The 13,238-nt window shown below is 41.9% G+C and overlaps 1 protein-coding gene across 1 annotated transcript in view; it reads left to right on the forward strand.

Annotated features, from left to right (window-relative positions):
* Positions 1–13,238, forward strand: part of LOC136867448 (venom acid phosphatase Acph-1) — a 171,744-nt gene that overhangs the window by 108,690 nt on the left and 49,816 nt on the right. Inside the window, exon 2 of the mRNA XM_067144655.2 lies at positions 7,369–7,467. Within this exon, the coding sequence (XP_067000756.2) occupies positions 7,369–7,467 (99 nt within the window). The remainder of the gene's footprint in view (positions 1–7,368; positions 7,468–13,238) is intronic.

Consider the following 13,238-nt stretch of genomic DNA (forward strand, 5'->3'; position numbering starts at 1 on the left):
AGTCACGCTGCGGCAGAGAGAGGTATAATGCGAGAACAGTATGTTGTATGAATCCGACCGGTATCTAGGCCATCTATCATGGGGATTCTATGGCAATAGACTGTAACTTGATTATTCCATTCTTCTGCTGTGCACGACGACATGGTTGTGCATTACAGCAACAGCCTGACAAACGGACCACTACCATATCTACCCTAAATCAAGTTTTGTATTGAGCGTTCGCTTCCGAGGTCAAATCAGCATAGCACACGAACAGGAAACCTACATATTATTTGTAGCTAACTACTGCACTAATATTATTAAAAAACTTGACATGAATGATTATCATTCTATTCTATTCTATTCTATTCTATTCTATTCTATTCTATTCTATTCTATTCTATTCTATTCTATTGTTGTCTTTTCTCCATTTTCCTCCTTCATCCATTCTGCAGATAACATTTTTCCGGCTCTAATAGACCGTAGATTTTAAATCTTTAATGGCATGAAGAAAACGGAAGCCATAACTGTCAGTGTTATCTGGTGAGAGTTATTTTAATAACTTTGACTTTCCGGTCCGGCAACACGTGATAACCTTTAAATATATCTTTTGGGAAGGTGATCAATTTAAACAATGTAGAAGTGTCCGTCAGATATAATAATAATAATAATAATAATAATAATAATAATAATAATAATAATAATAATAATAATAATAATAATAAATATCTGAGTGCGGTGGTGATTTTTGTGTTAAGAAGAAGTATAACTGAGCAACCATCCTCTATAAACACTAATCAGTGGTAAAAAATGGAAGGGGTCCGACACTTCGAGAAATGAAGGTATCGGCCGAAGAAAGACAGGGGCCACGAAGGGCGTGAAAATGAAAGACTCCCTAGACCTTGCTACGTAATACTGTCGGGGTCAGAAAAGGAGAAGAATTGACCAAGGGAGGTCGTATACGATAGATGAAAGCGAGGAGCCTGGCACAAGTTTGTGTAAGCAATGTCAGGACTCGGCTAAGGACCCCGTGGTCGCCAACTCATGCTCCCAAGTTAAGACCTCTTGGTGCTCTTTTTAGTTGCCTCTTACGACAGCCAGGGATACCATGAATGTATTCTACCACCCCACCCACAGGGGGCGATATTGTATGTCTACCCGTTAGTTCGGTTTTCTGGCACGGGGTTGGGAAAAAATTTGAAATGGCGTATGGCTTTTAGTGCCGGGAGTGTCCGAGGACATGTTCGGCTCCTCAGATGCAGGTCTTTTGATTTGACACCCATAGGTGACCTGCGCGTCGTGATGAGGATGAAATGATGATGAAGACGACACATACACCCAGCCCCCGTGCCAGCGAAATTAACCAATTAAGGTTAAAATTCCCGACCCTGCCGGGAATCGAACCCGGGACCCCTGTGACCAAAGGCCAGCACGCTAACCATTTAGCCATGGAGCCGGACACGGGGTTGGGGATTAGGTAAGATGAAATATGGCATATAATAATAATAATAATAATAATAATAATAATAATAATAATAATAATAATAATACCGGGCGAGTTGGCCGGGCGCGTAGAGGCGCGCGGCTGTGAGCTTGCATCCGGGAGATAGTAGGTTCGAATTCCACCGTCGGCAGCCCTGAAGATGGTTTTCCGTGGTTTCCCATTTTCACACCAGGAAAATTCTGGGGCTGTACCTTAATTAAAGCCACGGCGCTTCCTTCCCATTCCTAGGCCGTTACTGTCCCATCGTCGCCATAAGACCTATCTGTGTCGGTGCGACGTAAAGCCCCTAGCAAAATAATAATAATAATAATAATAATAATAATAATAATAATAATAATAATAATAATAATAATAATAATTATTATTATTATTATTATTATTATTTCGTGTGGCTATTTCTAGCCGAGTGCAGCCCTTGTAAGGCAGACCCTCCGATGAGGGTGGGCGGCATCTGCCATGTGTAGGTAACTGCGTGTTTGTGTGGTGGAGGATAGTGTTATGTGTGGTGTGTGAGTTGCAGGGATGTTGGGGACAGCACAAACACACAGCCCCCGGGCCATTGAAATCAACCAATGAAGGTTAAAATCTCCGACCCGGCCGGGAATCGAACCCGGGACCCTCTGAACCGAAGGCCAGTACGCTGACTATTCAGCCAACGAGTCGGACATAATAATAATAATAATAATTTTTTTATGCGTCATGAAATCTACTTATACAGTCCCGCTCCTTGGCTGAATAGTCAGCGTTCTGGTCTTCGGTTCTGAGGGCCATGGCTTCGATTGCTGGCCGGGCCGAGGGTTTTAATTGGATATGGTTAATTTCTTCTATTTCGGGGACTGAGTGCTTGTGTTCGTCTTATTACTAATCTGTATTTTCATACAAGACATCACCACAGATCATCACAGAAACACCCAATATTCAATACATCTCTCCACATAGGATTCGTGTCAGGAAGGGCATTCTGCCGTAAAACTGGGTCAGTTCCATATCCAGTGCCAACCACAATTAAATGGGGTTACGGCGAAGAAGAAGAGGAAGAGGGGAAAATCCACAGTTCTAGCCCTTCTAGCAAGCAACTCAGTGTTGGAAACATCCTAGGAATATGAGTTACGATTTTTAGGTGGATAAAATGTAATAAAGTATGAGAATATATTCTTTATTTATTCCTAAAAATTACAATCCTTTTCTTAATCATTGTTACCCGGTGGATTAGTTAACAGTTTGCCTTTTTCTACCACTGCGAGCGCTAATGTGAGTCAATGCAGAGTTTCACTTAAGCCCTAATAACTACATTTTGTGTGGACATTTTTGAAAAATCAAAAAGTGGATCAGGGTATTGAACCAACACATTACACAAAGAATTATGTGAATAAGTTAATTTGCCTAGGATCTGAATAAAAAAGAAGACAAGTAAAATCACAAGCTATTTTAGACTGTTTTTCACTACATTTATACCGGAAGTGATTTTCGAAATTCGTTTGTTAGTTTGATAGAGTTATCCAAGACTCACAATTTAAAACATTTCCGGGCCGTTTAGCCCTTCAAATTTCGGCACAATTCAGGAAATTGCTTAATTTTACGATTTCGTAGTTTAATAGGCCCTACTCGTACTGTTCTTTTTTGGGGGGGGGGGCTATTTGCTTTATGTCGCACCGACACCGACAGGTCTTATGGCGACGATGGGACAGTAACGGCCTAGGAATGGGAAGGAAGCGCCGTGGCTTTAATTAAGGTACAGCCCCAGAATTTTCCTGGTGTGAAAATGGGAAACCACGGAAAACCATCTTCAGGGCTGCCGACGGTGGGATTCGAATCCACTATCTCCCGGATGCAAGCTCACAGCTGCGCGCCCCTAACCGCACGGCCAATTCGCCCGGTGAATACCCTTACTTTGTCCGCTAAGAAATGTTTTAAACATTAGAAAGTAAATATATTGAGAGCGTGGGATGATGGCTATTCATATCCGACCTCCCTTGGCCAACTCTTATTCTCTTTGTGGAACTTCGGGATTTATTATTTTTACGCCTTTCAAGTCCTTTTTCCCTCCTCTATCATCTTCTTCTCTTAATCTGTTTACTCTCCAGGGTTGGTTTTTCCCTCTACCGCTTCAAGGGCAGTGTGAGACATTGGGACGGGGAATACAACTGGGGAGAATGACCAATACCTCGCCGAGGCGGCCTCATTTGCTATGCTGAACAGGGGATTAGTGGGGGGGGGGGATGGGAAGATTGGAAGGGATAGACAAGGAAGAGGGAAGGAAGGGACCGTGGCCATAAGTTAGGTATCATCCCGGCATTTGCCTGCAGGAGAAGTGGGAAACCACGGAAAACCACTTCCAGGATGGGTGAGGTGGAAATCGAATCCACATCTACTCATTTGACCTCCCGAGGCTGAGTGGACCCGGTTCCAGCCCTCGTACTACTTTTCCAATTTCGTGACACAGGCGGAATCGAACCCTGGTCTCCGGGGGTAGCAGCTAATCACACTAACCACGACACCACAGAGGGGGACCCCTCCTTTATCTTCAAATTATAATTAAGAGAGGATGATTATCTCTTTGTACTTCTCCTTATTGTAATAGTCTCCTCCAGCCCCAGCATAGGTGTTTATAAATACAGGGCGTAATGATAAGTTTTGAGGATACATTCCTCGCATGTAGAAAAGAAAATATGTTGTATGTTCCCCATTTTCTAATCGCCGTATTGTATGTGGCTATTCTTCAATTCCTTTGCGACATGTTCATAGCGATGCTTACTTTGGCTATTTAAAAGACATATTTTGTAGTCTACAATAATAAGCGTTCCATTGTTGTTAGCAATCCCCAAATACGTAATAAAGCAAAATCAACATTGGACGTTATAGCCGATACATTTATCCGAAAATGTGGTAAAAATACGTCGTTTTATACGATATGTCGTAATAAGCGATTTTTTAAATACAGTGTTTATATAGGATTTAGACGGGTCTGATAAATTGCGCCGTTGTATCCAATGTGTCGTTATAAGCGATGTCGCTATAAACAGTTTCGACTGTATTATATTTTCTTCTTCTTCGTGTGAGGAATGTGTGCTGAAGTCCGGCTCCATGGCTAAATGGTTAGCGTGCTGGCCTTCGGTCACTGGGGTCCCGGATTCTATTCCCGGCCGGGTCGGGGATTTTAACTTCGTCTGCTTAATTTCTCCGGCTCGGGGGCAGGGTGTTTGTGTTCGTCTTAAATGTATAACTTCAATTCATTAAAGTCGATTCAAAATTCTTTCTTTCTTAATCTGCTTACCCTCCAGGGTTCGTTTTTCCTCGCCGGGCTGAGTGGCTCAGACGGTTAAGGCGCTGGCCTTCTGGCCCTAACTTGGCAGGTTCGATCCTGGCTCAGTCCGGTGGTATTTGAAGGTGCTCAAATACGTCAGCCTCGTGTCGGTAGATTTACTGGCACGTAAAAGAACTCCTGCGGGACTAAATTCCGGCACCTCGGCGTCTCCGAAAACCGTAAAAGAGTAGTTAGTGGGACGTAAAACAAATAACATTATTATTATTATCGTTTTTCCTCGGACTCAGCGAGGGATCTCACCTCCACCGCCTCAAGGGCAGTGTCCTGGAGCGTGAGACATTGAGTCGAGGGATACAACTGGGGAGGATGACCAGTACCTTGCCCAGGCGGCCTCACCTGCTATGCTGATCAGGGGCCTTGGTGGGGGATAGAAACATTGGAAGGGATAGTCAAGGAAAGCGGAAGGAAGCGGCCGTGGCCTTAAGTTAGTACCATCCAGCCATTTGCGATGAGAAATGGGAAACCACGGAAAACCAGTTCCAGGATGGCTGAGGTGCGAATCGCATCCACCTCTACTCAGTTGACCTCCTGAGGCTGAGTGGACCCCGTTCCAGCCCTCGTACCACTTTTCAAAGTTCGTGCCAGAGCCGGGAGTCGACTTCGGGCCTCCGGAGGTGGCAGCTAATCACAGTAACCACTATACCACAGAGGCGGACCGATTCAAAATTAATGATCAGAAACATACAAAAATTGTCAATTCATAATTAATAATCGGAAACATACAAACCTTTAGCTGGCTAAATGGTCGTTAAGACGGAAAGCCAAATTATTTCTTTTTTAAGAAGAAAATGTGTCCTGAAAGTTTATCCGTACCTTAATGTTACACTCTGTATCTCGATGGAGATTTGGCCCAGTTATACGGCCAGATGCCTTTCCTGACGTCAACCCTCTGTAAACGGATGTATTCACTATGGCGTGTTTTTATGGTGGTGATCAGTGTGAGTAGTGCATTAAGGCGAGCACAAACAGATAATTCGCGGTCCGGTCGGAAATCGAACCTGGGTCTTGTGGTCCGAAAGCCAGTATGCTGACCATTCAGCCAAGGAGCCGGATAAATAAAGCAGCGCGTATATAAACGATTTCCACTACCAAGATGACAGACTGTGCATGCTTCTTATGTATTTTCAAGAAAATGTTACATTGTGGCATATTGTACAGTACCAAAACTATTCGAATGGTGTAGGAAAAATAGTTACGAAGGCGGATGAAATATGAACGGGAATTTGAATGTATCGCTTCTGTTAAAAATAAATCTGAAGCACCAAACCTTCCGAAAAATTGAGACAGCTCCGCGCACATTTTGGGCAAGAAACACTTTTGCAGGCTAAAAAAAAAAAAAAAAAATTATGACAGGAAGAGAAGCAGTGGAAAATGTACTTCATGAAAGGAGACCACGGACAAGCATCACTGCAGACAACATTTTTGCCATTCGTGACATCTTTCACCAATAAAGATCGGGGAATAAACGTTTCGCAAATTGTTTTATCCGTAGGAATAAGTTATGGAAGTGTTCAGACCATCATCCGAGATGAACTCCATTTCAGAAAACTGCCTGCCAGGTAGGTTCCTCGTCTCCTCAACCAGGAACAAAAATCTTTACGCCAGGAAGTTTGTTAGAGACTCCTGCGTCGCTACAAGTAGGAAGGAGAGGATTTCCTGCGTCGTATTGTGACGTGTGATGAAACTTGAGTGCTTCATTACACCCCGGATTCAAAGCAAGCAAGCAAGCAGGTCCTGTCAAGGCCAAAACACGTCCATCTGCTAGAAAGGTGCTTGCAACCGTTTTCTGGGACTCTGCGGGCGTTTTGCTGATGGATTTTCTTCAGGACAAAGGACAATTAATGGAGCCTATTACTGTCGCCTTTTGGATGAAGCAAAAGCTGCGTATCGAACAAGCGACGCCGGCAACCGATCTGAAACGTCGTTCTTCCCAATAAAAATGCAAGGCCGCATACTGCCGCTTTAACGCGGGGAAAACTGGAGGAAATACACTGGACACCTCTGGAACACCCTCCGTACAGTCCAGATTTATCGCCCTGCGACTACCATTTGCTTGGACCATTCAAACAAGACCTAGGAGGACAGCGGTTTGATGATGATGCAAGTGTAGAAGAGCTCGTGCGCTGCTGTCTCCGCACATGTTCCTCTTCTCTCTATCAAGACGGCATCAAAAACTTACCAATCCGATGGAGAAAATGTGTATCGAAGGCAGGGCACTATGTAGAAAAGTGATCTCTATATGTGCACTTTTTTGGTTGATGCAATAAATTTAAAAAAGTAATTTCCATTTATATTTGATCCGCGGTAGTATATAAATTAAGACCGAACGGGTGCCATATTTTAGCTTCCCATGAATCCAATTTTTAGCCACTTGACATTGAAATTACATTATGATGCAATACTCGTATATGTATTGCAAACAGTGCATACAAGCCCACACACACTCTTGCTTATGTGGGATTCACTGACATATTGATTGAACTATTTTAACTGTGAAAAATGTGAATTAAAATAAATAAGTGAATAACTGAATTTAATATATAATTTCTTTCTGCTTCAGGTATATCGTCATGGACTGAGAACACCGGCCGATACATATCCTAATGACCCGTATCTCCACCATGACTTCGCACCGTATGGATGGGGTCAACTGACTAATGTAAGATGAACATTTTAATTCCTCAAAAGTAAATATTATATTGTACATTTAAATGGCAAAGAATTGTTTCAAAATGTGAGTCAAGAGTTAAAATTTTAACTCCTTCCTTCGTTACATAAAATAAATTTCATTGTGCTAAGCCCGTATTGTTCAGCAATCCTTATCACGCATTCTACCTTTACAACACAATTTGCGTTTTTATTAATAGACTACATTAAAATCGATGTGTTTTTCACTGTGCATGTACTAATATCCATGTGTCAATTTTTACAAGGTTTTTAATTTTTTATTCTTGTCTCGACTGATGATGTCCTGCTAGAGATAGAATATGTATCAATTTAATGTGGTCTTTTAATACTTAATCTGCTTTACCCTCCAGGGTTGGTTTTTCCCTCGGATTCAAGTGAGGGATCCCACCTCTACCGCCTCAAGGGCAGTGTCCTGGAGCTTGAGACATTGGGTCGGGGATACAACTGGGGAGAATGACCAGTACATCGCCCAGGCGGCCTCACCTGCTATGCTGAACAGGGGCCTAGTGGGGGGGGGGATGGGAAGATTGGAAGGGATAGACAAGGAAGAGGGAAGGAAGCGGCCGTGGCCTTAAGTTAGGTACCATCCCGGCATTTGCCTGGAGGAGAAGTGGGAAACCACGGAAAAGCACTTCCAGGATGACTGAGGTGGGAATCGAACCCACCTCTACTCAGTTGACCTCCCGAGGCTGAGAGGACCCCCGTCCCAGCCCTCGTACTACTTTTCAAATTTCGTGGCAGAGCCGGGAATCGAACCCGGTCCTCCGGGGGTGGCAGCTAATCACACTAAGCACTACACCACAGAGGCGGACGTAGTCTATTAATAAAGACGCAAATTGTGTTGTAAAGGTGGAATACGTGATAAGGATTGCTAAAGTGATCCTTCCTTCATGACAAGTTTGATGACCTATCTCTAGCAGCATCAGTTGTTTTCTTCGAGTCTACTATAACAGCATGTAGTTCCTTTTTTATTTTGCCTTGGTCTAACCAACGTTCAGGGCGTCTTCCTCCACATCTCTTGCTACTGCACGTTCCATCTTCGCGTATATTCTCACCACTTGCAACGTTAAAAACAGTATTAAATATTAACATGGGCACGTGTAGTTTTCACTTTTGGATTGCTACTAGCTCAGCTACCTGCATACAAGTTTTGAACGAGTGTAGTACCTCAAAGGCTTCCCTTGTTAGTGTAATGGTAATTCACCTGTCCCACTCGTTGGCTGAATGGTCAGCGTACTGGCCTTCGGTCCAGCGGGTCCCGGGTTCGATTCCCGGACGGGCCGGGGATTTTAACCTTCATTGGTTAATTCCACTGGCCCCGGGGGCTGAGTGTTTGTGCTATCCCCAACATCCCTGTACTCCCACACACCACACATAACACTATCCTCCACCACAATAACACGCAGTTACCTAAACATGGCAGATGCTGCCCACCCTCATTGGAGGGTCTGCCTTACAAGGGCAGCACTCGGCTAGAAATAGCCACACGAAATTATTATTATTATTATTATTATTATTATTATTATTATTATTATTATTATTATTATTATTATTATTATTATTATTATTATTATTATTATTATTATTATTATTATATTCGCCTCTGTACAAGGCGATAACTACGGTCTGTAGCTCGAACTATTTTGTTCACGAAACGTGTCTGAAAGTAGATGCAAGGTTTACTTAAGTGATTTTTAATGAATTCATGTTAGCTGTCTGGTATATCTACTGAAGACTAACAGCGAAACATTAAAAGTGTTTGCACAGAGTTCGATAGCTGCAGTCGCTTAAAAGCGGGTTCGAACCCCACTGTCGGCAGCCCTGAAAATGGTTTTCCGTGGTTTCCAATTTTCACACCAGGCTGTACCTTAATTAAAGCCATGACCGCTTCCTTCCCACTCCTGGGCTTGCCCTGTCTCATCGTCGCCACAATGTCGGCGTGACGTAAAGCAATTTGCAAAAACTGTTTGCAATCTTAGTCTGGCCGAAACCTTAGCTCTACCATACATATGAATTATTAAACACACTGATGAGTCCTCATTGATACAACCACGTGGCTGACCTTGTTAATGTTTATTGTCATGCCACGCTTGTTACAGAATGAATAGCAATCTCCTCGCTATTTAGCTCAGCACAGGTGTGACACTACGGGTACCCGGAGTTATCCGTAAACACTCTTGGTGCGCAGACTAGCGAACAGAATAAGAGATACTAAAGGATACGGTACTTCGATTTGGTGTTGCCATATTACATTTCTAATTTTTCGTTTATTTATTTCTCAAGGCACCTGAGATAAAGCTCACTGCGGTGCAGTACATTCTAATAATCAATCAATCAATCAATCAATCAATCAATCAATCAATCAATCAATCAATCTATCTATCTATCTATCTATCTATCTATCTATCTATCTATCTATCTATCTATCTATCTATCTATCTATCTATCTATCTATCTATCTATCTATCTATCTATCTATCTATCTATCTATCTATCTATCTATCTATCTATCTATCTATCTATCTATCTATCTATCTATCTATCTATCTAATCTATCTATCTATCTATCTATCTATCTATCTATCTATCTATCTATCTATCTATCTATCTATCTATCTATCTATCTATCTATCTATCTATCTATCTATCTATCTATCTATCTATCTATCTATCTATCTATCTATCTATCTATCTATCTATCTATCTATCTATCTATCTATCTATCTATCTATCTATCTATCTATCTATCTATCTATCTATCTATCTATCTATCTATCTATCTATCTATCTATCTATCTATCTGCATTTAGAGCTGTCGCCCAGGTGGTAGATTCCCTATCAGTTACCATTTTCAAAGAACTGGGAAATGTATCGAGCATTTCCCTTAATAATTTATTCCAATCCTTGACTCATCTTCCTATAAATTAAGATTTACTCCGATTCTTCCTCTTTAATTCCAACTTTATCCTCGTGTTATGAGCTCTCCTACTTTTGAAAGCTCCGCTGAAGCTTACTCATTTCCATCTCTCCAATGACAGCTCGAAACATGCCTCTTAGTCGAGCAGCTCTTCTCCTTACTTCCAAGTTTGCAACAGTTTTGTAACACTACTCCTTTGTCGGAAATCACCCATAACAAATCGTGCTGCTTTCTTTTGAATCTTCTCCAGTTTTCGTATCTAGTAGTCCTGGTTTGGGTCCCAAACACTGGAGCCATGATCTTACCAGGGACTTATACGCCCTCTCCTTTACATCCTTACTACAACCCCTGAATACTTTCATAACCGTGTGAAGAGATCTGTAACATTTCTTAACTATCTCGTTAATATGATTACCCCAAGGAAGATCATTCCTCATATTAACACATAGGTACTTACAGTGATCTCCATGATGTCCTATCCCCTCATCAACACAATAATTAAAACTTTTTATCCCGTTCACCATCATACCATTCTCCCCTGTCCATCTCCTAACATTGTCCTGGTCCTCCCGGAGTTGCTCACAATCCTGTAACCCATTTACTACTCTATACAGTATTTAATGTGACAAGTTGGCCTACATACATTTGCTTTGACATTCAATTTCCTTTATACAAGGGTTGTGATTATGATCATTACTTAAAAAACATTAACCTGGCCTTTGTTCATTTTTACAAGAGAATACAATCCGATAGCGTAGTGATCCTTTTAAAGAATGGTACAGTTCAATTAATGAAGCTAGACGAAACAGATGGAAGGAAACCATGGATACAGTGGACTTCAGACACTCAAGTCGAAAAGCTTGGAGCCTTCTGAAGAAGCTAGGAAGAATACCTCACAGTCTCCAGCTGAAAACAGAGGTTTCACCTAATCATATTGCCAGTCGCATTGCCAGTTTGTCCAAATCTAAGCCAGACAAATTACACAAAAGGTTTATTAAAAATGAACTGTCTCATTTGAGAAAGCAGTACACTACTTCTTCCAACATTTCTGCTCCTTTTACTGAGCAAGAGCTTTTGCTTGCCTTAATGAATTGAAAAATGGAAAGTCCCCAGGGTTTGATGGTATACACCCAGAATTTTTGAAGCACTGTGGAAAAAATGTAAGGAACTGGCTAGTGCAGTTTTTCTCTAACATACTCCGAACAAGTCAAATCCCTTCAGAGTTTAAACGGACTAAGATACTAGCTATCTTAAAACCTGGTAAACCTACGGATTCTGTCGAAAGCTACAGACCAATTGCGTTAATGAGTGTCTGCTTTAAGCTCTTGGAACGGCTTATCTACAATAGAATAAGCCATCTAATTTTTAGAATCATTCCAATCGAACAAGCTGGTTTTAGACCTCAACGTAGTTGTGAAGATCAGGTGCTTGCTCTGACAACACATATTGAGACAGGTTTTGAAAAGCTATTAAAGAGTGGAGCAGTGTTTATTGATCTAACAGTTGCATATGATACAGTGTGGAGAGAAGGTGTTGTGTATAAGTTCTTTAAACTGACAAAGTGTGGTCAAATGTCGCGTCTGATTAACAATATGCTCTCAAATAGAATTATCCAGATAGTCATGCATACAAATCACAGCAAAATAAAGGTACTTAACAATGGTCTGCCTCAAGGATCTGTTCTCTCTCCATTACTGTTTAACCTGTATATTGCAGACATACCTGTCACGAGCTCTCGTCAATTTGCTTATGCCGACGATCTGGCAATAATTAGTCAGCATGTGGATGCTAATGTGGTAGAGAGAACTTTAAATGCAGACCTGGATGCTCTGTGTGCATACTTGAAAACGTGGTGCTTGAAACCAAGCCCTAGTAAAACGGAAACCTGCTCCTTCCATTTAAATAACCGACAAGCGAATAACACCTTGAAAGTGTCACTTAATGGAAGTCTTCTCCCTTACAATACCAACCCCAAATATCTTGGAGTTGCTCTCGACAGAACGCTATCATACAGGAAACATCTAACCAACCTAGCAGCCAAATTAAGGTCACGCAACATCATCCACAAGCTTGCTGGCTCCACATGGGGAGCTTCTGCATCTACTTTGCGTACTTCAGCTATGGCGTTGGTGCTTTCCACAGCTGAGTACTGTTCTTCAGTTTGGTTCAACAGCTCTCATACTAAAAAGGTGGACTCGGTCTTGAATGAAACAATGCGTGTCATAAGTGGCACAGTAAAATCTACTCCTCTTTTCTGGTTGCCAGTGCTCAGCCACATAGAACCTCCTAGAATTAGAAGATTGAACAACTTGTATAGAGAATAAAATAAAATATTAACTAATCCTGATCTCCCTATCCATAAAGATGTTAACGTCAGATTCAGTCGCCTCAAATCAAGATCTCCTCCTATTCAAACAGCTCAGGAACTTGTTAGGAGGGATTTCAATCCAGAAACTGATTGGCAACAAGAGTGGAACAGCGTAGCTCCGATTCAATGGCAGACACTGTTCAATTATAAGAATCTTCCAGCTGGCTTTGATTTGCCCCGCAAGACATGGGTAGCCCTCAACAGAGTACGTACTAACCACGGGAGGTGTGGATCAATGTTGTTTAAATGGGGTATGAGATCGTCTCCAGCCTGTGACTGTGGTGCAGTTAAGCAGACCATCAACCATATTGTCACCGAATGCATTGGAAGGGCATTCGCTGGATCCAGCCAGGACTTTGTGGTGGCTTCTTCTGAGGCCGTACAATGGCTAGAGAACTTAGATCTAACTCTTTGAACCCTTTTGCTTGCACGATTGTTTTCAAAGTTATGTTTTTAT

This window comes from Anabrus simplex, chromosome 3 (assembly GCF_040414725.1).
Source record: "Anabrus simplex isolate iqAnaSimp1 chromosome 3, ASM4041472v1, whole genome shotgun sequence".
NCBI classification, from domain to species: Eukaryota; Metazoa; Arthropoda; class Insecta; order Orthoptera; family Tettigoniidae; genus Anabrus; species Anabrus simplex.